This window comes from Watersipora subatra, chromosome 11 (genome assembly GCF_963576615.1).
Source record: "Watersipora subatra chromosome 11, tzWatSuba1.1, whole genome shotgun sequence".
NCBI classification, from domain to species: Eukaryota; Metazoa; Bryozoa; class Gymnolaemata; order Cheilostomatida; family Watersiporidae; genus Watersipora; species Watersipora subatra.
Window position 1 is genome coordinate 3,562,199 of NC_088718.1, and position 26,741 is coordinate 3,588,939.

The 26,741-nt window shown below is 34.8% G+C and overlaps 2 protein-coding genes across 2 annotated transcripts in view; one reads left to right on the forward strand and one right to left on the reverse strand.

Moving 5' to 3' along the window:
* LOC137408624 (armadillo repeat-containing protein 2-like) overlaps positions 1–14,300 on the reverse strand; it is a 45,029-nt gene extending 30,729 nt beyond the window's left edge. The window contains exons 1-4 of the mRNA XM_068095215.1: positions 14,160–14,300; positions 11,809–11,930; positions 10,795–11,089; positions 7,407–7,565 (exon numbers count right to left, since the gene is read on the reverse strand). Coding sequence (XP_067951316.1) covers positions 7,407–7,565; positions 10,795–11,089; positions 11,809–11,930; positions 14,160–14,300 — 717 coding nt within the window. The remainder of the gene's footprint in view (positions 1–7,406; positions 7,566–10,794; positions 11,090–11,808; positions 11,931–14,159) is intronic.
* Positions 14,301–17,401: 3,101 nt separating this feature from the next.
* The window catches only part of LOC137408177 (tyrosine--tRNA ligase, cytoplasmic-like), a 28,976-nt gene continuing 19,636 nt past the window's right edge, over positions 17,402–26,741 (forward strand). The window contains exons 1-3 of the mRNA XM_068094577.1: positions 17,402–17,444; positions 19,597–19,696; positions 21,670–21,816. Coding sequence (XP_067950678.1) covers positions 19,643–19,696; positions 21,670–21,816 — 201 coding nt within the window. The 5' untranslated portion in view covers positions 17,402–17,444; positions 19,597–19,642. The remainder of the gene's footprint in view (positions 17,445–19,596; positions 19,697–21,669; positions 21,817–26,741) is intronic.

Genomic DNA, 26,741 nt, shown 5'->3' on the forward strand with positions numbered 1-26,741 from the left:
ATACTATTGTGGACATTTTCCTACTGATCACTTTCTAATATAGTTTCGTAAAAATCAAAGCATGTCAAAGTGACGGGCAAATAGAGGTGGCATTCAAAGGATGGCGCTGCAATTTTCAAACCCTTTATAGTGGCGTTTTATTAGAGGTGGCAGTCAAATAAAGGTGGCTTTTAAATAGAGCTTTTACGGTATGTATATATAATTTGTTGAACACTCTGGGAAACTAAACTTCCGACACTCAAGATTCTTAGGCAGCCCAACAAGCAATTCATTTTTAATTAAAATTGAAACTCTTTACTTTAAAGACGATGAGCTGATAGCTTGGATGAAAACTACAATTGGTTGGTATTGAAAAAGAGATGAATAATTTATTATACAACTATGAGACACATACATGGTGAGAGTGCTAAGAATATGTCAAAAAACCATACAAAAGTATTGACTAGGTAAGGTAAACAAACTGTCTTAAAAACAAGTTATATTGTTATTGAAACCTTAATGGCACGGAAGAAATATTTGATGCATACAAGTTTGGCAGAGTGACCGTGTTTACACCCAAAACCACTTGTAGCTTTTAAATATAATACTCGGTGAAAATTATAAAATGGGATAAAAATGATTAAGAATCAATGAATCTAAAGCCATAGCAAAATAATAAAGGTATTAGGGGAGTTATACAGGGGAGTTATACAGGGGAGTTATACAGGGGAGTTATACAGGGTGCTGTCAAGTCAAGGATGTATCAGCTAGCTATTTCTTTGAGCAAACCTGATCTTCATCGCTATCAGAGCTTAGCTTATATCTGCTGAAAGAGTCCGTAGATGAAGCCCTCGGCAACTGGCAAATAATTATGATTGGCAAATGGCGAAAGCATTGAGCAAAGGCATTAACAAAGCAGTAGCATATGGCAAAAGTATCATCAATTAGCAAAAGCATCAGCATGTGATAAAGCATTTATGCAAGGCAGAAGCATTATAAAGCATTTGGCAAAAGCATTGGCAGTCAATAAAAGAATAAGCGCTTGGCAAACGAATTAGCATTTGGCAAAAGCATGGACCATTGGTAAAGGCAATTGGCAAAAGCGTTTGCTGGAAGCTACCAAAAGCAAATCAATAAGCAAAAGTGAAGACAACTAACAATTGAGTAACGAATGATGTTGAATATTAGTTATGCTGCCATATAATTGGCAGCATAACTAACTTTTATCATTAATTTACAGTTGCAAAAAAAAGGCTCCAGCTGACCTGGTCTTCATCTTCGGCAGCAGTTACATCTTCACAAGAACGGGAGCATGTGGCAGCAGGTATTTGCGGTAGCAAAACAAAGCCAGACGGCCATCCTGGTGACTGGCAACAATTAGTATAAAAATCATTTAGTAATTCATTCAGCAATCAGCAAGATGACATTTATTAAATTCAATAATCACATCGGTTTGCATCAAATAAAAAATGTAGCGCTTCTACTGGTCTGCTGACCTTATCTTTCGGGCTGGCTTGTCCAGAAGCGGTAGAAACAAATTTGGGAAATGGCTCATTGCCACTCGGTTGAACCCTTCTCCATGGATCTTGAGAAAGTCGCGATGGCTAGTACACAATGTGGACAATTGTTAACAAAGTGGCAGCTGGCATCAGAGATCATAAATGATACTTTAAAACTGTTCATCCATCGATAGGCAGGACAATGTTAATATTAAAAGTAACCATTTTGAGATTAATAACCCGATTATTTTATCGCTAACCTTTGGAAGGTCGACAGCCCTGGTTTCAGTGTATGTCACTGAACTATCAGTGACAGCAGGTTTTGCTACATCAACGCTAGCAGATAGCTGATGCCTGACTCTAATTCTCCGTCTAGGTGGTTCAGAGACATGCGACTGGCAAACATGAAATATCTGTAGCCAACAGCCATAATTGCCACGCATAAAAAATTCGGAAAATGAGATAAATCGAATGTACATGTAGGTTTACAGATTTTAACTACAAATTTGTAAATTGTAGTTTCATTTCATTTTTTCTATGGGTACCTTAGAAGGTATTGTGATAAAATTTTGAAAAATTTTCTTTCATGCAGTCGGGCATGTGAAAAGCATTTATTTAGTCCTACATGCATCTATAACCTTGGAGTTATCTTCTCTATATGCAGCAGTTAGCATTGCCTAGCGTTCTCTATTCATTTACATAGCAATTACAGCCAACCAGTGCCAAAAATAATGTTTTTTTTTCAAGTAGCGATTTGCTTAAATAATGAGCGAGCTGACCAAATCTATTTGAGCTAACCTTTTTGTTGGCAGCGACAGGCATGGCTCGCTGCTGAGTTAGTCTACATCTTCTAGCATGACTTGAGGGCGGAGGTCTTGGAGACTACCAACAGTTGCGATTAGAAAGTGAAAATTGCAATAGCGCTAGCAATTTTACAAGCAGTTCGCAAAAAGCAACTAGAATTTGTTAACAGCAGTTAGAACATAAAAAAATAACATTTTCCAAAAACAATTTTTATGTCGCAAGCTTATCTTCTCTATTAAACGACTGCTGATTTGGTCTAAAGATGCGTTGACACCAGGACGATTTATAAAACAAAGAACAGTTGTAAAAACGGGTTTGTCCCAGTCTCTGACACAAGATTGGTGAAATGTTTTATACTATGTTTGTCAATTTTTGACGACGGCCAATGATGTAGTACAACATGGAATTGATCAATCATATCTCACAATAATATCAAAAATACAAGCATCATCAATTGGTGGTGATAAATAGTCAAAATAGAATGAATACTGATGTTGTATTTCATTGGCTAAAAGTGACCCATATTGAATAGTTGGAGTTTGTTTAGTGTAAAGTCTTTGCAAGAATGTATTTCAATTTATAAACCGACAAGAAGCCATTCCAACTTTCTCAGCGGAAACATAACTCCGACAAATCGTCCTGGTGTAAACACGCCTTTACTCTTCTGATCTGTTTTGAATAATGCTAGCAAAAGTAGTTGTTCACATATGAGAACAGGATTGGCATAAGCGCTAAGCCACTAGCAAAGCAATCAGCAAAAACAACTGGCATTCATAAGAATAAAGTGATAAAGATGGCAGAAGCGCATGATGCATGGTATTTAGTGTAAGCAATATTATCATTACATCTGCGCTAACCTTGGTTCCTTCGCATGAAGACCAGGAGCTAGTAGCATGACTTGGCCTACTTCTCCCCCTTTTTAGAGTTGATCTCAAAGGCTAACGACAATCATGATTAAATCATGGAAAAAACACAAACAAGAAATTGGCATTATGAAAGCGCTAATAACACGAGCAAGCGGAAAGCGACTATTGACTGATTAAAGATAACCCTATCACCATCGCTAAATGGCCAGGTGCTAGAGGCAGAAAGGTCGCCCAGGCCGCAGAAACTGGCAGCAGTAGTGATAAGCAACTGATAATTAGGGTACGAGGTACTTCTATCAAACCATTTGTTACCAATAAAAACATGTAATACTAGTAATAGGCATTGGGCATACAAGCTGAAATAGAACTTTGTGGAGTGCAGGAAATAAATGCTTTAGTCCAAATCCATCGTTTTTGCAAGTCGTTTGCACATGCGCTCGTTCACGAAAAAGCCGCCATTTTGTAGAAAACGATCGTTTTTCTTATATTTACTAGTACTTTTAGGTGTTGTTTTGATACTATCATAAAAAAATTGCAAACAAAAACATCGTTTTCAAATTATCATTGCAAAAACTTCGTGTATTTAACGATAAAATTGTCTATAAGGATGGCTGACAACGATGAAATGACATCACGAAAAGCGAAGGATAGTTTATCTTATCATTTTGTGATTTTGTATCATTTGAAAAATCAAATAAATCAAATGTGGGCTTGCAGATAATTATTAATATACTATAGTTAGATAAACTATAATTAGATAATTATAGTTTTGTAGTTTCATTTCGTATTCCCATGGGCACATTAGAAAAAAGATCAAAAAATATCTATCATAGAATAAAGTACAGGATAAGCAGTTGGTCAGTCCTCAAAGTATTCCTAAATTCGGAGTTATCCTCTACATACAACTTTTAACAATATGCAACCAACACTTAGTATTTCAACAACACACAAACTATCCTGATGAAATATTCTAACATAATATCAAACTCGTTCGTCATAAGGAACATATTTGGTTATGGCAGGCTATAGACTTTATTTAACTACTTACTAAAGCTTTACTTAAACTATTTATAAAGATCTCAGGCTTAGCTTTAAATGCATTGACACACACAATTATCCACTGTCAAATAATTAACTATCGTGTAGCTTAATGTACCTAAACCAAGGCACAAACTAACATCAATTTCCTACAAGTATGAAAATAGTGATTGGAATACAAACATCGCACATGTACTCCAGTCAAGTGACTCCGTTACTCGAGTAACGGGCACTCGAGAGTGAGATAGCGCGAAGCCTTACCAAATTTGTGGCTAGTCATGTTTACCAGCAGTTTTTCCTGAAGGTCAACTCACTGGCCTTCACCCTGCTTGCGGTGCAAATGTACATGTAGTTTAGTTCACCGAATGAAGCGAGTAAAGTATCATATTTTTTTCCCGGTACATACGCTGATCATCAAATAGTTAGAAAAAAGACTTAGATAGAGCTGCACCATACTAGCCAGAACAGAATGCAAGATTTTTGATTAATCATGATTTATCAATTTACACAATATTGCCGTTACAAATTTCACGCTCCTCTGTCAAGGTTTTCAGTTATAATAGCCATTACATAGCTAGTTGAATAAAAAATGATAGAACTGGCTCCACACTAGCCAATAATAAGACAGATTTCACTAAAGCTTGATCAGCTGATCATTTAGAGCAGTTTTTGAACCAATCAAAAACTAGTCAACCAACCAGTTGTAAATCAAAATAGCTCGAGTTTACTTTGAAATAGTTATTACGTCGCAATAACCAATCAGGAATGACCTACACATCGAATGAATTAGGTATCAGTTTAACATGACCAAGAACCAGTTTCACTAGAGCAAGTCGAGTAGTAGTTATTTTATTGTTGAGACTTGTGCATGAAACATCGCAATGATGATCAAAGCTTTTTTGCTACAGACAGTCAAGAATGCGAAGTTGATACATTCCAATATTGGCTTCATATGTTAAAATTCTCGCATGTAAAAACAAATATTCTCAGAAAAATATACTGTAATTAGCTTAATCCATTCCACAACCCAAAAGCCCAACAATAAATGCTTCAATTAACTACACATTAACAAATCTCCCAGCATCACCATGTGTCTTAGGGATGAAATTTGTAGAGTGTTCACAAAAAAACTCAGGGTCTGTTCGTTGTTACTATTCTATATATATACATTATATATATATATATATTTCTCAGTGTTGGTGTGTGTATATATATGTAGGTGTGTACATATTAGTGCGTCCAGCTATTATAGCTGGATGCACTAATATATATAATAATATATATAATAATAGATATAACTATGGCACACGCTGAATATTTCTCAATAGGGGCGTTACAATGCCCATATTAAGAAATATTTTTCATAAGGTTCAATTACTATATCTGGTGTCAAGGCCAATTCTTCTCACGCGGAAAATTATATCGTCTCTGTGGGAAGAGCCTAGACATTATCTCTCGGTTCGGCCAGACAAAGACAGTACGATATCTCACTTTTTACATTTGTACCAGTATCGAGAGGTACCAGTATCGTCGTATTCATAGTTTTGATGGATAGCTTCTGGTGGAACAGTAACATTTTTTATATACACGCACTTCTATGCAAGAATTGTTATTAATTCAACATATTCAGGATTTTTATTTTGTTTTCTCAGTTCGTATTAATTGTATCATTACCAAATCATCTGTTATTGTAATCGTAGAAAAACAGACTTAATTTGGCTATTACTCGCGAATTATTTCACATTTACATCTAACCTTTTGTATAGTCGTTTTAATGTTGTTGTATGTTAAATACAAATCAAATTTCTGTCCAAAAAACTTTTTTATTACCCGGGCAACGCCCGGTAGCACAGCTAGTTGTGAATAAAGAACAGTTTCTAAGCTCAGGGTTTTTATGAGGATACACTAGGATAAGCATATCTATCATAGACTAGTACCCTCTCTGAGCGCTGTGAGGTCATCAGGTGCGCTGATGAAGCAGGATCACAGCTATCCGCACGACTACTCAGCTATGTTAGGCAGGCAGTGGTCGATTGGTGCAGGTTTTGGAGTGTCGATCAACCAGGTTGAAAATTTAAGTCCCATTGAAAGTAGGCTTTTGTTTTCAACTTCTAATTGTGGTTTCCGACAAACAAACAGACAGACATGGCTCATATTATAAGTATTCTCTTTTGGATATGAATTTACTAAGACTCATTTTAGATGGTCTTCAGAGCAGACATAGCCTAATCTTGTGTTTACTTCGTCGCTATTTGATAATTTTACTTATGTAGGGATGTACAATCATTTTATTTTAGTAATAATAATAGACAAAAACATATTATAAAACTTTAAATTCATCAGACGCGATGACTTGTAAGCAGTAAAGACATCTAGAAAGGTTTGGCTAACTATTTTGGAAGTGAACTGCTATATGTCATCTAACAAAAAAATATCTTACCTACAATGAGAACCATATTTGTTCAAAACTGTTAAAGGTTGAAGGTTGCGAGAAAAAGGATGGTTTCCTACGGGATTCGAACCCATGACATTCAGCTTAGCAGGCTGGAACTCCCACACCTGTACCAATCAAGCAACTTGCCACATTTTAGAATTATTGTGATGATAGTTATTACACTTGACGATCTGTCATGCTGATAGACCAACTGGACTGTCATGGTATTAGTATGTATTGGAAACAGCAATGCGAAGTAACTTTTGAGCAATGACGGAGGCAAAAACATTAAATGATAGCGGGTCGCGATCAATCATCTATTTTTAATGATTTAATTTTTTGATCATCATAAATGCTGCATAATAATATTTTAAAAAGCATGTTAAAAATCGCAAAGGCTAGAGGTTGGACTAAGTAACTGAAGGATTTGGAAAGTTGTCTCTCCTTAGTTCTTAGTAGATTGGGTAAATCATCACCTTTGCATCTCACACCCGAGTTTTAGACACAAGCACATTTGCCTAATAATGAAATAAGTCAGGAGAAAGAAGCTTACGGCAATATACGGGCTACTTGATAAGTTGTGAGACGGGAAATGAACAGATCTGATGCAGAAGGATTCCCCAAAGCAAACTGATGGTGAATCTTACAGTGTTACATACATATCAATGATATGATACGTTAAACAAGTACGTTGTTAAACAAGACCACCAAAGCTAGTGACCATCAGTCTAAATGCCTAAACACTACAAGCTGACAATTAAAACTCACAGAATTGATTGTTCTGACCTTATCAGATGCTTCCTTGAGGTCACCACATGACCCTGACCTAGCGGCCGCAGCCAGTTCTAATGGTGCAGTGCTGTCAGATTGTGACGGACTTGGCTTTGTTAAAACTTTGTGTCTTCGCCGGACATCACCAGACGGGGGCCGTGAACTCTTCGGGGGCTGGCAGGGTAAATAGCAATGTGAATAATGCCACGATGAAAGTTGAGGATTGAAAATAAATCACAATGTATGACACTTATAGCATATCCAGAGAGCTCATTGTATAGCAACTTACATATAGGAATTTTAAATATGAACAAATAGAAATGAAACAGTCTGATGACATGAAAGAATAAAATTGCATTTGCATTGCATTTGCTTTGCAAAGCAAATGCATTGCATCTGCAATGCAAATTCAATGCATCTGCAATGCAAATGCAAACTCATTCTTTTTATAGATTCATGAATTTATAAATCGTAAATATACTGTACACAAATATCCAATCAAAGGATTTATAGTTTTTCATTTAAAATAACAGTTTGAAAATCTATTATTTCATTTTAGTACAAGAAATGATGCGATTTTTCATTAAAGCGGCCAAACTCAGAACTTAGAATTTTACTCTTCCTCGTCATTAATAAAACAAAAACAATTCTCCGACTTTGTAACTAGATTTTCACGCATTCGTACGATGTAACATTTACATGCCTCCTGCAGTAGCCATCAGCACTCATGAATGCTATAATCAAGATAAAAAGTACAATCTCTATTAGTAGAGGATTTGTAACTATTTTTGTGAAATGAATGACAGAAAAATCTAAAATCAGTACAAATATAGAAACTTGGGTTTCGGTTACGACTCTGTAGTTGGTTATGAGCCTTGGAGTCCGCTATAATTGGATGACAGCTTTTGGCAAATACATGTAACTGCATCTTTCAAACACTGTTACACATGATATCTGTATTTAATTGAATATTCAATCTAAATCTCTAAATTCATACAGCCTGTTATTATCTTTGTTTGTTTGTAATCAGCTGTTTCTGGTTCTTGTATTGATATAAAAAACCAGAAACAACCGATACAAGCGAACAAATATAAATACAGTATATTGTATTTACTATTGATAGACAATACACACTTTTATGTACGTATATATATTTAAATGTTGGTCGTCTGTCCTTTGATATGTCCAGCGATAGCTATTAAAATATTGGAATTGAAATTTCACATTCTGGTGGGTTTGAACTTCCGTAATTTGTAACCACAAGTTATATATTCTCATGCACTACCACCGAGCTAAACAAGGAGTATTGATCAAAGACGCTATCATATACTGTATAACGTATGCACACGCTATATAACGTATTAATAAAAACTATAAACTCTATTAACGCTATGGAAAGCAATGCTTTTGTGTTTTCTTCAACTATTTTTGGTTAACGTGCTAAAAATTGCTGTCAATGCCAATCTTTTTCCCACGGACAATTGTATTACGTCCATAGAAAGAGCCTCGACATTCGCTCTCCGCTCAGTCAGAAAAAGACTACGATATCTCATTTTTGCGTTTGTACCAGTATTGAGAGGTACCAGTATCGTCGTATTCAAAGTTTTGATGAATATCTAGTGGAATAATAACCTTTTTTATACACACACACCCATTTCTAGGCAAAAATTGTTATTATTAATTCAACATATTCAGGATTTAGATTTTGTTTTCTAAGTTTGTATTAATTCTATTATTACCAAATCATTTTTTATTGTAATCGTAGCCAAACAGACTTAATTTAGCTATTACCAGCTAATTATTTCACATTTATATTTAAAGAATAGAGAAAGCATAATATTATTATGCTTTATTATTTATCTTGAGGTGTTGACTGATGTTCTAAAAAAAGAATCAAGGAGATCGACCAACCAGAAGCTGAGATATAGCCAGCCAAACACAGGTCTACCAAAAAACAAGTGTTTTGGTAATCATCAATATATGACGTATGAAATCGACTTGTGTGTCATTGGTCAATTAAGCCAACTAATGCGCTCTCCTATAACAATCACGGCGTTTTAATTGGTTTAATCCCTGGAAGTATAGAACAATCAAATTGGGCCTAACAATCATTGCTCTGAGAATTCCGAACCAGTCCCTCTGACGTGTAGATTAGTTTTAGAATAAATAATTACACGCATCTATTATTTCGCAACATTCTGCTATCACTTTCTACAAATTATATTAGTTACATCATTTATTCTATATGCAGTTATATTATTATTTTGTATAATATGCATTATGATTATTATATTAATCATAAAAAATAATCATAGATAAGATAATAGATCAATAGAAAAATCAAATCAATAGTTATCGTTTTCTTTTCTTACAGCAAGAGCAGCACGGTCAAGTTTTTCTTTTTAAGATTATGGCTGTAGTGAACTTACAGTCTGTTAACAGTGACGATAATCATGAAAATCAACTGAATGCTGCAGTAGATACACAGTAGAAAAATGATGAAGCAACAAAAAGTCCCATTCCTATTTCGTATTCTAAACAAACTGCAATCGCGGATGTCGCATATAGACTATACACGCGCCGTTCGTTGAACAGAGGATCTTCGGAGCATATCCGTGGAGATCGAGTTAAAATTTGACGCCCAATAGTCAAAATCTGCTCTTCTGTTTTGAAAAATCACGGCGAGGGGTTGTGGGCAAATGCCTTTACCACACAATGTTTGCTTGATTTTCTTGAGAAACCAGAGCTAGTCTGTAAATTATTTACTATCGCGAGAAGCGTTTCACATCTCGTAGCCAAAACAATCATTATACGTAACGGCGGTAAGAGTGCGCAACTCCGGCACATGAACATTGAGTCGATTTTATACGTCACAGTTTTCGGGAGTTTCGAAGGGTTTTCCTCTGATTCTTTATTAGGCAGACCTGTGTTTGGCTGGCTATATCTCAGCTTCTAGTGGGTCAATCTCCTTGATTCTTTTTTTAGAACATCAGTCAACACCTCAAGATAACTAATAAAGCATAATAATATTATGCTTTCTCTATTCTTTAAGCACTTTTAGTTTCATTTTTCCTCCTAACTTATTTCAACAAAACATGATATGAAATTCTTTAATGATATGAATTTTAAAAGTTAGTTGTTTGAAAAGGTTTAAAAACCTTCACAGTTGTTTAATTTTTTTCTCTTTATTCATTTGAACTGCCCAAAAAACACTTTTTTCATGATATGAAGTTTAAAAGTTGAAATGGTAAATGTTGTATATGTTAAATAAAAAAAGATTTTCTGTCCAAAGACTTATTTGTTACTAGGGCAACGCCTGACATTTAACTAAAGTACACACATATATTTATACAGATCTAAGTGCTGGAAACTCAGCTAGTAGAACTCTCAGTAAAATGCTCACTGTCACTGTCATGGTATCATCGCCAGTTTGTAATGGCTCCAAACGCACACGCCCAGTGGAAGCTGAGATTGGCCGACGGGTGCCACTTGTAGAAGGTGGACGGTGAGAAGAGGAGCCTACTGACGGGTTTGTATCTATTGGAAGTTTGTTGTAGGAGCCGGAAGACAGGTAAGATGAACTATATGCGCCAGCAACACCGGACAAACCAGAGTCGGCAGCAGTTCCAGATACAGTAGAAGGGGGGCGTGAGCGATCGAAATCAAACGTTAAATCTTCTGCCAGCTGAGTATCAATGCTAAAAGAGTAAACAGCCTACCTCATGTTTTAATTGCAGAAGTTAATATAATAGACTAGGGTACAGTAGCAAATATTATAGACTTATATACAGTAGTAAATATGATAGACTAGTATACAGTAGTAAATATGATAGACTTATATACAGTAGTAAATATGATAGACTAGTATACAGTAGTAAATATGATAGACTAGTATACAGTAGTAAATATGATAGACTAGTATACAGTAGTAAATATGATAGACTAGTATACAGTAGTAAATATGATAGACTAGTACACAGTAGTAAATATGATGGACTAGTATACAGTAGTAAATATAATAGACTAGTATACAGTAGTAAATATGATAGACTAGTACACAGTAGTAAATATGATATACTAGTATACAGTAGTAAATATGATAGACTAGTACACAGTAGTAAATATGCTAGACTAGTACACAGTAGTAATTATGATAGACTAGTACACAGTAGAAAATATGATAGACTAGCACACAGTAGTAAATATGATGGACTAGTACACAGTAGTAAATATGACATACTAGTATACAGTAGTAAATATGATAACTAGTACACAGTAGTAAATATTATAGACTAGTACACAGTAGTAAATATGATAGACTAGTTTCCAGTAGTAAATATGATAACTAGTACACAGTAGTAAATATTATAGACCAAATTAAATATTCCGTGAATACGAGATGAAAGTAGTGAAGTACCTAACAGTACTGGATGGTCTTTCAGAGGCGCCCCCTCCACCAAATAGACTTCTATCATCATCTCTAGGGGTGAATGGACGCTGAGCCCTGACTCCCCTCGCTTTATCCCTGTTTGATCTTGCCTGCAAGTCAATTAGTGGGGCTTAAATTAAATTATCAAAGAGCTAAAATGTATTTTTTGCAAGGCTTATCAAACTGAACAGTTTGAGGCCTGAAGAGTTTAGTGTCAAACAGGTTTAATTTGACAGAAAAAAGGGATATTAACATAAACATCTTCAAGTAAAAACTAAAGTAAAATCACTGTACAAACTTTCAGGGCCAGAACAGAATCCTAGCAGTTGCACCTTCAGGACTTTGCTTAATTATAGATGGCACAATTAAAGCGGTGCTGCCATTGCACACAAAAAACACAAAAATCTTGAAAATTTCAGCGCTAATAAAATGAACAGAATGTTACAAATTTTTTTTCACTCATCAATCCTTTAAAAGTGAACATGAGAGAAAAACCCCTTTCAAAAAGAAAGTGCCAACTGTTTGCCATGTCTAAATAAGAAGCTGATTTCAAAGACTCAGTAATGGTATTATGGGTTTGTAATTATCCACTCCTAGATATCAGCAGTAGATCATTACAAATATATAAATCACAAACCGTGATTACAATCCTCTACAATGATCTCTTATCTCTGCGCACTAACACAATAGTCAATAAATTTTGAATTGCTTTGCTGTGTTCCTTGGCATAATTTTCAAGGCAGTACATTACAAAAAAAGTCTTTGAATTGTAGTTTCGGTTAACTTCGTTACAAAGTAAGGATTTTAAAAAAGAGCCAACTCAAATAAGTGGAGAAATCAATCTCATGTATTAAATGACATCCCAATCCAATGCTACACACTTAATCATAGTTCCTTTAATCTGTAGAAATCTTTGAAATAACTAAAAGGAGAAAAATTTATATTATGATAAGAAAACAAGTCAATGTATTAAATTTAGTAGTATTCAGTGATTGGTTGAACTATAAATTATGCAGATTGAAAGCCGAGCTCAATGCACGCATGCTGGCAGAAAACTTGCCAGCAAGTGTGCATTGAGTCCACGTATTGGTGGGAGAACAGCATTGACTAGCGCATAAAAGCTGACGGAAAAGATCCAAAAATAGACAACTCTAAATATTGCATATAAATATAACAAACTAGTTCTCCTTGTATTACTACCGGAGGCTCCTCCATTTCCATTAGTATGAGTAATTTGTAAACAAGCCTGCTAACAAAGGAAGTCTTTAAGCATTCTATGAAATATCCATCCTTCTGGCAGACAGACCATATCTTACTAGCAATTTCACTCAAAAGAATGATGGAAAAACAATATATGAAAACAGTGACATCTGTGAGAGAAAATCCGCGTACTGCCATATTTTCAATTTGGACTGGCGATTCACTATGTTTACATAAAATATTACTACTGTGGTGAAAACCAACAGGATGTAACAGCTAAAACCATTCAGCCAAACGGCTGTGTTTTTCAAATATGCCGCCAGTCGGATACCCAACGTACAAACCAGCCACGTGGAACACTCGGGGATAGAAGAACCAGAGGAGAATGATATAAAAGATGAAGCCCTTCCAAGATCATGTGACGCCTGTGATCATATTCACTTTTGGTTAAGCACAAATATATTTATCATATAAACCTATATATATATAAATTTCAGTGTTTGTAATTTGCGTGTTCGGTTTTAGCAATAAAGTTTTATGACCAAAAAATCTGTTTGGCACTAAATTTGAACATACATCCTCCTGGTCTGCAGGCAAACATTCTATCTACTAGGCCAAGTGGCTACAATGCTATACAACAGAATAATTGTGGTCATATTAATTACATCGGATAAAATGCGCAATCTTGAAGCGCTTGTGAAGATACTAGCAGGTAACATCACATGTAACGATTACAAGCCGGCTTCACAGCTCTTAATACAGTGATGCTACTAACTTACAAGCTTAAATTACTAGCTTAAGTTACTCAATTTAGCCAATTTACTAACTTTGCCATTGGTTAATTAGTTAACTTAGCCAGTGGCAACTACATTACCTGACACGGTTTATAAGCCGTTTTTTATTACCCGTGCAATGCCGGGATTCGGCGAGCATATTTATAAATAAAAAATATATAATATAAATATACAATTAAAACTATAAAAACTTAATATTGCCAATACTGCAATAGTTGATAGCAATTGTAAAATTTAAAGATTCTAATAGGTCCGAGTCGCTAAACTGGCTGAAATCTAAGCTTCGTTTACAATCCTTCGTTTTAAAATTCCTGTAGTAAGATGCAGCTGAGAAGACAAACCTACCTCAAGTTCTTGTTTGGCTTTGCTTACTATCTGAGCAGGAGTTATCACATCTCTTGGAACTTCATAGAATGGCCTCTGTTGTGAAGGCCTTCCCTTTCCCTTATCTTTGCCTTTTGGCTCATCAGGAGGTTTGGGATCCATTGCTATTAAGAGATGAAATTTCGTGGCAAAAAATAGGTAATACTTAACATCTGTGATGACCTAATCACAGGATTGGACTGGGTCTATCATAAAGCTCCCATGTCTATCACAAAAATGATATTTCTCTTTAAGCCTACATCTATCTCTATACTCTTTATATCTAGAGAATGGAGATGCTCTTGATTTGAACATAGCTCCTATATTTCTGTAAATGCAATGCTTTTGAAATGATACATTTTCTAATCTGTTTATTAGAGTTCATTTTATAGCAACTGATTATTTGTGTTATTGTACACGTACACACGTACATATTTAGTAGCACTATTGCATTACACGAACATTTAACCATCTCACAGAATTTTGCTAGTCTTAAATATTAATGTCAATTGAAACACCTGAACAATTTGCCCAACTTGTATGACAAGCATAACAGGTGCCCTTGAAATGAAAAGCATTAGCAATCCAAACAATATAATATTTAAGCATACACAAAATGCCAAAAACATAGTCTCTAAACTTAATTGAAAATGTTCACTCGCATTTCTAATTTCCTCTATCAACCAAAAACGATCTGTGTATAAATATGAATTTTTAAAATAAATAGAGTTACTTTTATAGTCAGCATGGTAAAATTATACTTCATATTACTTACTGGTATTTTAAAACACGACAGAAAATCAGCTAGTTTCACCTGGTGAAAGTAAAAACATGTTTAATGATGGTGAACTCATACTCTTATCCAAAGAAACAAGTTGTGAACCTTCATGCTTAAGGGTTTTTCCTCCGATTCGTTTTTAGGTAGACCTATGTTTGGCTGGCTATATCTCAGCTTCTGGTTGGTCAATCTCATTGATTCTTTTTTTAAAACACCATTCAACACCTCAAGATAAATAATAAAGCATAATAATATTATGCTTTCTCTATTCTTTAATGATGGCGAACTCATACTTTTATCCAAAGAAACAAGTTGTGAACCTTCATGCTTATATACACATCATCATATAGTTCCAACTGAACAACTGTAAGTAACTTCTGTGTTAGGAGTAAACAGAGTAGTCATAATATCATGTTTTGTGTTTCTTGTTTACTATTGTCCACTCTTGTTTGTATGGAGTTTTTGCATTTAGTCGAGCATTACCAAAACTGACAGTTTAAACTCGAGTGTTTCTTTTTAACTTTGGCTTAACAACTGCCTAATTGAATACAAACTAAAATAATTTGTACCTATTTATACGATCAGGTTCTCATTGGCACATCCAATTTTGGTAAAAATCAACTGCAGTATTATATATGAGTATATTGTTTTCATCAAAATCACAATGTCTTTACCGCATAATTTAACAAAATACATTATGTTTAGCAACTTATTTCAAGTCAGCAAAAGGTTGCCCCTTGCTTGTATAACAACCGACCTAACAAAATACCGCAATCATTTGTAGTTGTATTATTTCCATGCTAAATTACTCATTTCCTAGCCTCAGAGTTAAGTGACCAACTTAACATTGGAGTCACAAGCAGGTTTATGCAAAACCAAAAATTGAGCTCGATCATTCAAATTCTGTAACACAATAATGGTAATAAAATGACAAATATTGTAATAATAGCTTTTGTCATGTCTTTCATAAAAAAGAGTTCATGGTAATATTATATTTTATATAACATATCTTTAGATCATGATTATTCAACTTGTATCTTGTCTGAGGCAGAAAAATATTTTTTGATACTTGGGTACGTTTTGGTATTGCTACAGAAAGGTCTTGCAGCATCTTTCCCATATTATAAAAGCTGAATGGGCACCACAACTCCTATTGCTATTTTCAATCATAAAGCAGTTAATGTGTTGCTGAGCAACATAATAAACACTTGGATGTCCATTCGCGATCTTTTTATGCAATCGAACACAAATGTCGGTCGACCCTTTTTGCTATTAATTTTATAGCAAAAATGATTTTATCTTACTGTTAAACAAGCAATAAGAAATAGTCCAACCAGCTTTTTGTTTCTATACCAACAATATGGCACCCAAACCAAAGAAATATAGCTACAATCGATAAAAGGTAAAACATACATTCTATCAAGAAACAAAAAAATGGTAGAAGTTATTTGCTTCCATCTGCTGCACGCTAAACATTTTTATTTTTTTCAAATTCAGAAACATCGGGTATTTGAACAGCAGAAGCAGGTTAGGGCTGCCTTCATAAAAGGATATACTATACCTAAGATACAACCTACTGCCTTGCAGTATTTAGCCACCAACAATCCTCAATAACCAGTCTATTTGTGTGCATGTTTATTCATCTGGCACGGTAACTTGTCAATAAAACGCTGCAGTAGACCTAAAGCAGTTTTTGTGCTCAGAATTACAGAAATATTGCATGTCACGCATACATGAGAACTATAGTGAGCAAAAATTAGAGATCTACTAACACTCCAAGCGCGTGCATAAAATCATAAGCTATATATCAAACTTCAGCAACTTCTAAATGGAACACCCGTGGGCCAGCTTATTAAAACATCCTTCCATATTGTTGAAAATCCACCACTGATGTTTGTTTTGCTTGAAACCGCGCACACATGGTAAAAACACTGTTGCACTCATCACTGTTTTCCCATCAAAATGATACACTTTTAGTACAAAAAGCTTGATTTTGTAATAAAATACTAAAGGCGTTGACAGAAATAACTGTTCGAGCCAAGCGTATTTAGAACGATTTATTGGCACAATTATTGAACGCTGAAGCTAAAATGCTACCCCTTTAACATCTGATGTTAGCATGTATGATATTATATTCGCAATAACAACGACAAAAAGCATTGTCCGTTACAGTTAGCGTAATATAATCAACTTACAGCTTAACAGAGGAAAGAATGTTCTTACCGGAAGCGACGGAACAACAACCGAATAAGATTTCTAGCTCGATTCTATAACGATAGGAGTAACTTGAAAACGCCCGTAAAATTATCTTGTGCTACGGTTATAAAGCCTCACACGATTCAATTAGTAAGAATGCCATGCTAAATTTCTATTAATCTCGGCGCTTACTCCGACCGTAAGCTAAGCCTATGACGCAAGGATTTACTCTAGATATTGAAAACTTTCTCGTGCCACATGTGTAATACTGAAGAGCTTTTGTGAAAACAAAGGTATTGTTTTCGTTTTAGGCTTCGAATGTATTTATTCTGTACAACGCAATTTATCAAATGAGCATTTATATTCCAGTCTTTAAAAGTTAGAGAGTTAACCGAATGTCAATGCCAACATTTATAACAAAAGCCCTTTTAATAAACAGGCTATAGAATATGAGTGTGTTGCCTCCTTTATTTTAGGGAAACGTCGAGACTGCCCAACATTTGATTTCTGTCAAATTTTTTATGTTTTGTTAGTGCCACGTAAGAAATTTGAATATATATATATGATACAAAATGTAGACATTTAATTTAAGAAACTCCGGACATGGATAGATTGAGAAAATATGCCTTGTTGTTATAAATCGAAATTACGCCTATCAAGTATGCTGTCGTTGTCCGTACAGCATTTTTTTAAATAGCACGAATGGTCTACTATAGCACTTATTATCCGAAAGGTGATATGTCCTTATTGTTTGTTTATCTAACCTTAGTTGTCTAAGATGTTGAAACGCCCTTTTATTTAATGGCAGTATGAATCAAGATCAAAGGTTTCTAGACCGTGATTTTGTGCATAAATACAATAAAAGCTTTCAAGTACGCATTATTGTTTTGACTTTTTATTGGCTTTAGACATGACTACACTGAGTAGGCCACCACATAGTAGGCTCAGTGTAGTGTAGGCTCCGTGATGCCTAGGGTTCAGTAGCGAATGATAAGAATACATGGTTCAATTTACTCTAATTGACATTAGACATGATTTAACTTAACATTATCTTTTATATAATTTTTATGTTTTATGAGAGATTGTACCATGATATTGCCATGAGTGCAAAATAGTGTGCCTGCACCCTTTTGCACATCATCCTTAGCACATCTATCATATCATTTTCTTATACTTATACAATATCCTAGTGGTTGAAAGTTTGTGAAAAGTCAATGCAATGGGATTGCGTTATTAGATATGTGTGTAATACATGTATTATGATTATAAAAGGATTTCCAAATAACTTCACTTAAACCTAATTGGCAGTTCAACCAAGTGCAGCATTGGACAGCGGTATCCATAAAATGTTTAACCTTTTTCTATTTAGATATCACTAATTATTATAGGCCTATATTAGAAAGGAGAAAAGAGCAGGCCGGGAAAAAACCTCTGTGTATAGTAACTGAAAAAGTGAAAATTCATTGGCATATTTTGAAAAAGTTAGTATACTGTACAGCGAGTAAGGATGTTGATTGGAGAAGTGTAGATAAAATATGTTGAACTATAATATTGAAGTTATCACAGTGAAGCTATGGAAAGGTTGTTTGCGTGTTTAGAATAGGAAACTGTCAGCAAGCACTGTTGGATCCATAGAGTTATCTTCACCTAGAGCGATAACAACACGAGCGCTTCCTTTGCCAACAAGGAGCGTTTAGGCCACGCCTCTTTTTTGTGCTAGTCAAACGTAGGGATTGGTTAAATTGTTGAAGAGTTAAATGAAAATTGTTGAAGGCACTGTTATCACTCTAGGGAAAATAACTCTATGGTTGGATCAACTTCCTGAGTTCAACTAGCTCTTTAGTACTCAAACTTCAGTGCATTATGTACTATGTTATTGCTTGTGAAAATGTGAGTAGATGCTATGTACAAATATCCAGGTTTTCTATACGGTTATTCATATGGATGGTTCATATGTCAAGCCTTTTGTAATTGGCTAATCTAATTGGTTGTTGATCATTCTGACTCCAGGAGAAGACAATAGCAATAGGGAAGTATGTGCATACAGGATCATCTGATTTGTCAAATCTATTTGCTCATTGTTGCATTACTAACTTCAAATATTGCCCTTGGCATTTGAATCAGACCAGAGTGTATTTAGCTTTAGTGCATGCGGAGTTAAGGCTGTGTACTAAAAAGAACTCCCAGCCATTGTAAGCGCTGATAGGTTTTATACAACCTTTTCAATTTGTAATCAACGTTGGTAAGTTAATATCCAGCTTTGTCCTTTTTTAGTTTCATTTTCCCTTTCTCAAATGCCGTTCATGTAGTTTTGCGTTTGTGCAGATATTGTGCTTATATGAAAGCTAAACAGTTATTTTGTCAGTAGGTCTGTATTCGGTCATTAAAGACATTAACATGATGGTTACCATTGAAAATAATTTATCTATTTCCTGTTTTTAATAGCCTTTGCCTCTAAAGAAACCTGACTACTTTTTACGCTCAAAAGACTATGGCAGGATTGACTGTGGACCAGAAGTATGAACTTATCTCAAGAAACCTCCAAGTAAGGCATGTTATTGGCGTTCACTGAACATAGTCACTTATTTTTTCCTTATTGACGTCACAGTCTTTCCTAACAGGTGTGTGCATGCCGTTGTAAATGTTCAACTCTTCATCCTGAAGGAGAGACAAAACCTGAAGTTTTGTCCTAAATTGTCAGTTTTCTAGCATTTAGGGATATAATTGGTAGGCAGAGGTTGTGATTGAACAGATGCTGCCAGAGTACTTATTAATGATATTTGTGTTGAAGCTATTTCCTTTTTGTTTAGCGTTCAATTTTCGGTTGATCTAATAAATGCACAAAGTTTTCATTGCGCATGCGTTAAAATATCTTCATTTCGTCTGGTTTGTTTAAATTGTATCATCTTTTCATTGCTCTGTCATCACTTAGCTAATTCCAAATTTACCAGCTTGATGTATGTTGGACCACCATCAAATTTAATAAATATTTCATATTGTCTTCAGGCATTCAAAATGATTATCAAAAATCACCATGAATGACATTAAATGTGGTCTGCAAAAACTTGGTTACTCCTATGTATAAAGGCCAATGTATAAGTAGGTATTATGTACAAACGCTCAGGTTTTGTGGACTGCTATTCACAGGGATAGCTGATTGATCAAGCTTGTTATAAGAGATTAATCTAATTGATTATTGATTTGTGTGACTCCAGGAGACGACAATAGCTATAGGGAAGCATGTGCATATTGGATCATCTGAGTGGTCACATTTAAGTTTTATCTTTTATGCTTTAAAACTTTTGGCAATAATTCTGGTTTCTTTAAAGAGAAAGTCTTTTCTTTCATTCTCGTGACTATATTCACAGCTGAGGTGATACTCTGATGATGATGATGATGAGCCAGTCTGATACTTGTAAAAATATGATAATTTGCACGTGCGTACCTTTAATGGCTGATTGAACATACCGAATGAGATGTCGTTAAACTTCTCATCAATCTTCAATACAGAAAATATATAACAATATGCAGCCAGTTGCTTATAGCCTACCTACATCATATGCACCCAGCTTATTCAAGTGCAGGAGATGATAACTCATTACTGTGAGATTCCCAACTTTGGATAATGATAATTAAAAAGACCCAATTCAACACAGCTCAACATTACCTAGTTTTCTCTTAATTTCAGCTTCAGAGAAATAGTCTGAACGTACAAGCGCTGTGGCGTTGTATGCATTTTTTAGTTGTTTCTTCTTTACAAAGTGAAGGGTCGGTCATGCATCTGTCATAAATGGTTAACATCACCATGTGAGGGACATGGTTGTTATGTACTGTTATGCGTGAACATGTAGTTCAACCCATTGCCTAAAAGGTCAATTGACTCTCTGCCTGTTCACATGACTATATGTTAGTCATACGGTAGCTATCGAGTGATATCCAGCCAACCACTATTATATATTAGATCAATTGTATTTTTATTATCATTTGAAAATATGTAGGCTATGTGTATTAAAAGTTGTGTTTTTATTATTGCTGTCGGTTGTCTTTAAAGTCAGATGATTAACGAAATCAACCATTGATTGAGGTCATTGAAATTCCTTGTCTATTTTCTAGACACTCTTAATAAGGAGTTGTTTTCTCACAGTGGCTTCATGTTGAAGGTCTCATTGTAGTTTTCATTCAACTTTTTTATGAATTTATGAATGAGCTTCATGAGGTATGCAGTTCTTGATGCTGTGGTTGGCGAAGGTGACGCTGCATGGTATGCTAAATTTAAACATCATCGCGTTAAACAGCTCACTACACTTGTGCTGCGGATCTATCTAGTCACGTCACATACGTGATATTAAGAAATGCCTTGATTTTTTTAATATTTTTTATTTACTGCATGACTTTTGATGTGATATGTCAAAGACTGTTTTTTATCATTGTTATAATTCACCATGTAACTCAACCACGCGTCTTACATCTATGACACTGAGGACCGCGCAAGTCAGTGTTGGTCTATTTTTCCTGCAGGAAGTGCTGGGAGAGGATAGGATAAAGTCGATATTAGCAGTGAGAGACCTTAAAATCTACTGGGGCACTGCAACGACTGGCATGATTCACATAGCCTACTTTGTGCCCATGACTAAGATAGCTGATTTCCTTAACGCTGGATGTGAGGTACGGGTCGTGTCCCACCATCATATATAGCCTATACTGTATTACTATGATAACGTGCTATCACTGTTATATTTGTGTATATATTGTATAACATGAAGCATATAGTGAATATACACTGGTGTTGGAAATAGACTGGAACTTTTTCTTGGCAAACTATTATTCTTATTTACAATATTGTTACTCTGTTACTCATTGAGAGTTTAGTCAATAGCCATAAATTATATATTAAATTAATACTCATTTTGCCCCGATTTCAAATATTTAAACCGAGCATCTGTAAAATAGTTTTTGAATGATTATGTAGGCTAAATTCTGAACATGTCATTTTTTCATGGTTGACGATAACAATCTGTTCAGATATGATCACACTGCACCAATTTTTATTCAATTATATTAAGTAATATAGTTTGAACAACTCTTCAATTAGCATTACAAATAAATTTTATAAGCAAAGATCTGAATTAGGGGCATCCTACACATTATTCGATGGGATATTCTGAATCTTGACAAGATTTTGAATCCAATAGTTCATATAATTTGTTTTTTCACTAGTAACATAGACGGGAACAACCAATTATAATAAATAAGTTTGAGAAATTTGGTCAATGAACTAAGTGGTGCAGTTCATTCTGCATACCACTATGTATATATTCCTTGTGCAGCTGCCTGATAATTCAATTAATGACTGCTCATTGCATGCATTGTCAATTGTAACCACATAGTTACTCTCAATCAAGTCTCACTATTGTATTTAAGTAAGTTGAGGTAAGTTACTCACAATCAAGTCTCACTATTGTATTTAAATAAGTTGAGGTAAGTTTCTCTCAATCAAGTCTCACTATTGTATTTAAGAAAGTTGAGGTAAGTTACTCTCAATCAAGTCTCACTATTGTATTTAAGTAAGTTAAGGTAAGTTACTCTCAATCAAGTCTCACTATTGTATTTAAGTAAGTTGAGGTAAGTTACTCTCAATCAAGTCTCACTATTGTATTTAAATAAGTTGAGGTAAGTTTCTCTCAATCAAGTCTCACTATTGTATTTAAGTAAGTTGAGGTAAGTTACTCTCAATCAAGTCTCACTATTGTATTTAAGTAAGTTAAGGTAAGTTACTCTCAATCAAGTCTCACTATTGTATTTAAGTAAGTTGAGGTAAGTTACTCTCAATCAAGTCTCACTATTGTATTTAAGTAAGTTAAGGTAAGTTTCTCTCAATCAAGTCTCACTATTGTATTTAAGTAAGTTGAGGTAAGTTACTCTCAATCAAGTCTCACTATTGTATTTAAGTAAGTTAAGGTAAGTTACTCTCAATCAAGTCTCACTATTGTATTTAAGTAAGTTGAGGTAAGTTACTCTCAATCAAGTTTCACTATTGTATTTAGGTTGAGGTAAGTTACTCTCAATCAAGTCTCACTATTGTATTTAAATAAGTTGAGGTAAGTTACTCTCAATCAAGTCTCACTATTGTATTTAAGTAAGTTGAGGTAAGTTACTCTCAATCAAGTCTCACTATTGTGTTTAAGTAAGTTGAGGTAAGTTACTCTTAAGCAAGTCTCATTATTGTATTTAAGTAAGTTGAGGTAAGTATATCTCTCTCTGTGGCGGTTTTAATTACTTAGTTTTTCCTTTGAAGTACATTTTGTATGATGCTGATTATTTCAGTGACAATATTGAAAAGCGACTGGTGCAAGTGTTAATTTGCCACTATCGTGGTTCTGGCAAACATTCTCATTTTAAAAACTAGTAAATTGTATGTTTGTGTTGTTATTCTTAGTTATTATCCTGTATGTTGATAGATGTAGTGATATGTTCAAATATTATATTTACTTCTCTTGACCGTCTTTGTACACCGTGATGCAGTTGTTTAATGCTATTAGTTTTACATACCTTTATATACGGTTATAATATTGTATGCTATCCATAAGCTGTTAACATGGCTGCATATAGTAGAGCCAAATGATGGCATATGGTCAGTAGTTGCAAGAGTCTCTTAATACTATTAGCAAATGATGGCATATGGTCAGTAGTTGCAAGAGTCTCTTAATACTATTAGCAAATGATGGCATATGGTCAGTAGTTGCAAGAGTCTCTTAATACTATTAGCAAATGATGGCATATGGTCAGTAGTTGCAAGAGTCTCTTAATACTATTAGCAAATGATGGCATATGGTCAGTAGTTGCAAGAGTCTCTTAATACTATTAGCAAATGATGGCATATGGTCAGTAGTTGCAAGAGTCTCTTAATACTATTAGCAAATGATGGCATATGGTCAGTAGTTGCAAGAGTCTCTTAATACTATTAGCAAATGATGGCATATGGTCAGTAGTTGCAAGAGTCTCTTAATACTATTAGCAAATGATGGCATATGGTCAGTAGTTGCAAGAGCCTCTTAATACTATTAGCAAATGATGGCATATGGTCAGTAGTTGCAAGAGTCTCTTAATACTATTAGCAAATGATGGCATATGGTCAGTAGTTGCAAGAGTCTCTTAATACTATTAGCAAATGATGGCATATGGTCAGTAGTTGCAAGAGTCTCTTAATACTATTAGCAAATGATGGCATATGGTCAGTAGTTGCAAGAGTCTCTTAATACTATTAGCAAATGATGGCATATGGTCAGTAGTTGCAAGAGTCTCTTAATACTATTAGCAAATGATGGCATATGGTCAGTAGTTGCAAGAGTCTCTTAATACTATTAGCAAATGATGGCATATGGTCAGTAGTTGCAAGAGTCTCTTAATACTATTAGCAAATGATGGCATATGGTCAGTAGTTGCAAGAGTCTCTTAATACTATTAGCAAATGATGGCATATGGTCAGTAGTTGCAAGAGTCTCTTAATACTATTAGCAAATGATGGCATATGGTCAGTAGTTGCAAGAGTCTCTTAATACTATTAGCAAATGATGGCATATGGTCAGTAGTTGCTAGAGTCTCTTAATACTATTAGCAAATGATGGCATATGGTCAGTAGTTGCAAGAGTCTCTTAATACTATTAGCAAATGATGGCATATGGTCAGTAGTTGCAAGAGTCTCTTAATACTATTAGCAAATGATGGCATATGGTCAGTAGTTGCAAGAGTCTCTTAATACTATTAGCAAATGATGGCATATGGTCAGTAGTTGCAAGAGTCTCTTAATACTATTAGCAAATGATGGCATATGGTCAGTAGTTGCAAGAGTCTCTTAATACTATTAGCAAATGATGGCATATGGTCAGTAGTTGCAAGAGTCTCTTAATACTATTAGCAAATGATGGCATATGGTCAGTAGTTGCAAGAGTCTCTTAATACTATTAGCAAATGATGGCATATGGTCAGTAGTTGCAAGAGCCTCTTAATACTATTAGCAAATGATGGCATATGGTCAGTAGTTGCAAGAGTCTCTTAATACTATTAGCAAATGATGGCATATGGTCAGTAGTTGCAAGAGTCTCTTAATACTATTAGCAAATGATGGCATATGGTCAGTAGTTGCAAGAGTCTCTTAATACTATTAGCAAATGATGGCATATGGTCAGTAGTTGCAAGAGTCTCTTAATACTATTAGCAAATGATGGCATATGGTCAGTAGTTGCAAGAGTCTCTTAATACTATTAGCAAATGATGGCATATGGTCAGTAGTTGCAAGAGTCTCTTAATACTATTAGCAAATGATGGCATATGGTCAGTAGTTGCAAGAGTCTCTTAATACTATTAGCAAATGATGGCATATGGTCAGTAGTTGCAAGAGTCTCTTAATACTATTAGCAAATGATGGCATATGGTCAGTAGTTGCAAGAGTCTCTTAATACTATTAGCAAATGATGGCATATGGTCAGTAGTTGCAAGAGTCTCTTAATACTATTAGCAAATGATGGCATATGGTCAGTAGTTGCTAGAGTCTCTTAATACTATTAGCAAATGATGGCATATGGTCAGTAGTTGCAAGAGTCTCTTAATACTATTAGCAAATGATGGCATATGGTCTAGTGCTGGGCACGGGTAGTAATACTCGTTGAACTCGCGGGTTTATCTTCTCTCGAGTATCGGGTAATAGAGATTTCGGGTATTCCGGTCCTTCGGTTTCGGGTTTTGACTTTCAAGTTCGGGTTTTGGTACGCGGATCCGTCGGGTAGTGTTAACAAAAAACTCGGTCTATTGCACCCTGCGCTCTTAGTCTGGGCCCACAGGGCATTTTTGTGTCATTTTTGCTAAGGAGACATGACAATGGGGTTTAACGAGTCATTAATTTAATAGATAGAATAAAATATATCATACCTTATTTACTATGCCTACTAGAAATATTGTAGTCAAGCAGCGATTACTTGTCATTAAAAGGTAAGAAGAAATACTTACATCAAATTTTATTTGCGCAATTAGCCAAATCGGCTTCGTAAACAAATCTATGCCATTTTTAATACGGCGCGTGTTCGCTATCGCCGATAACACATAGGTCCTTAGTCTGTTTCCGCTATCGCCTTGTTAGAACAGATATGTTTCCGCACCGAAATTGGCTTACAGACTTTTTAACAGACTTTTGTATGATCTCTATTTATATTAGTATATTTTGCTATTTTTAAATATTTAATGGCTAAATAAGTCAATTTCGAATAGCTGAGATAAGTATTTATTGAAAAATAATGACGTTTTTGGTTGTTTTCTGATCACTATCTCACTCATGCGAAACTGCGGATCTCATTCAGAGATCATATAGCATTCGCGAAAAGGATTTCCCAAAGTTTTCCATGGCGTTACGGTGGTTTTGACTGAGTGAGATTGTGATCAGAAAACAACCAAAAACGTCATTATTTTTCAATAAATACTTATCTCAGCTATTCACAATTGACTTATCTAATCATTAAATATTTAAAAAGAGCAAAATATACTAATATAAATAGAGATCATACAAAAGTCTGTTAAAAAGTCTGTTAGCCATATTTGGT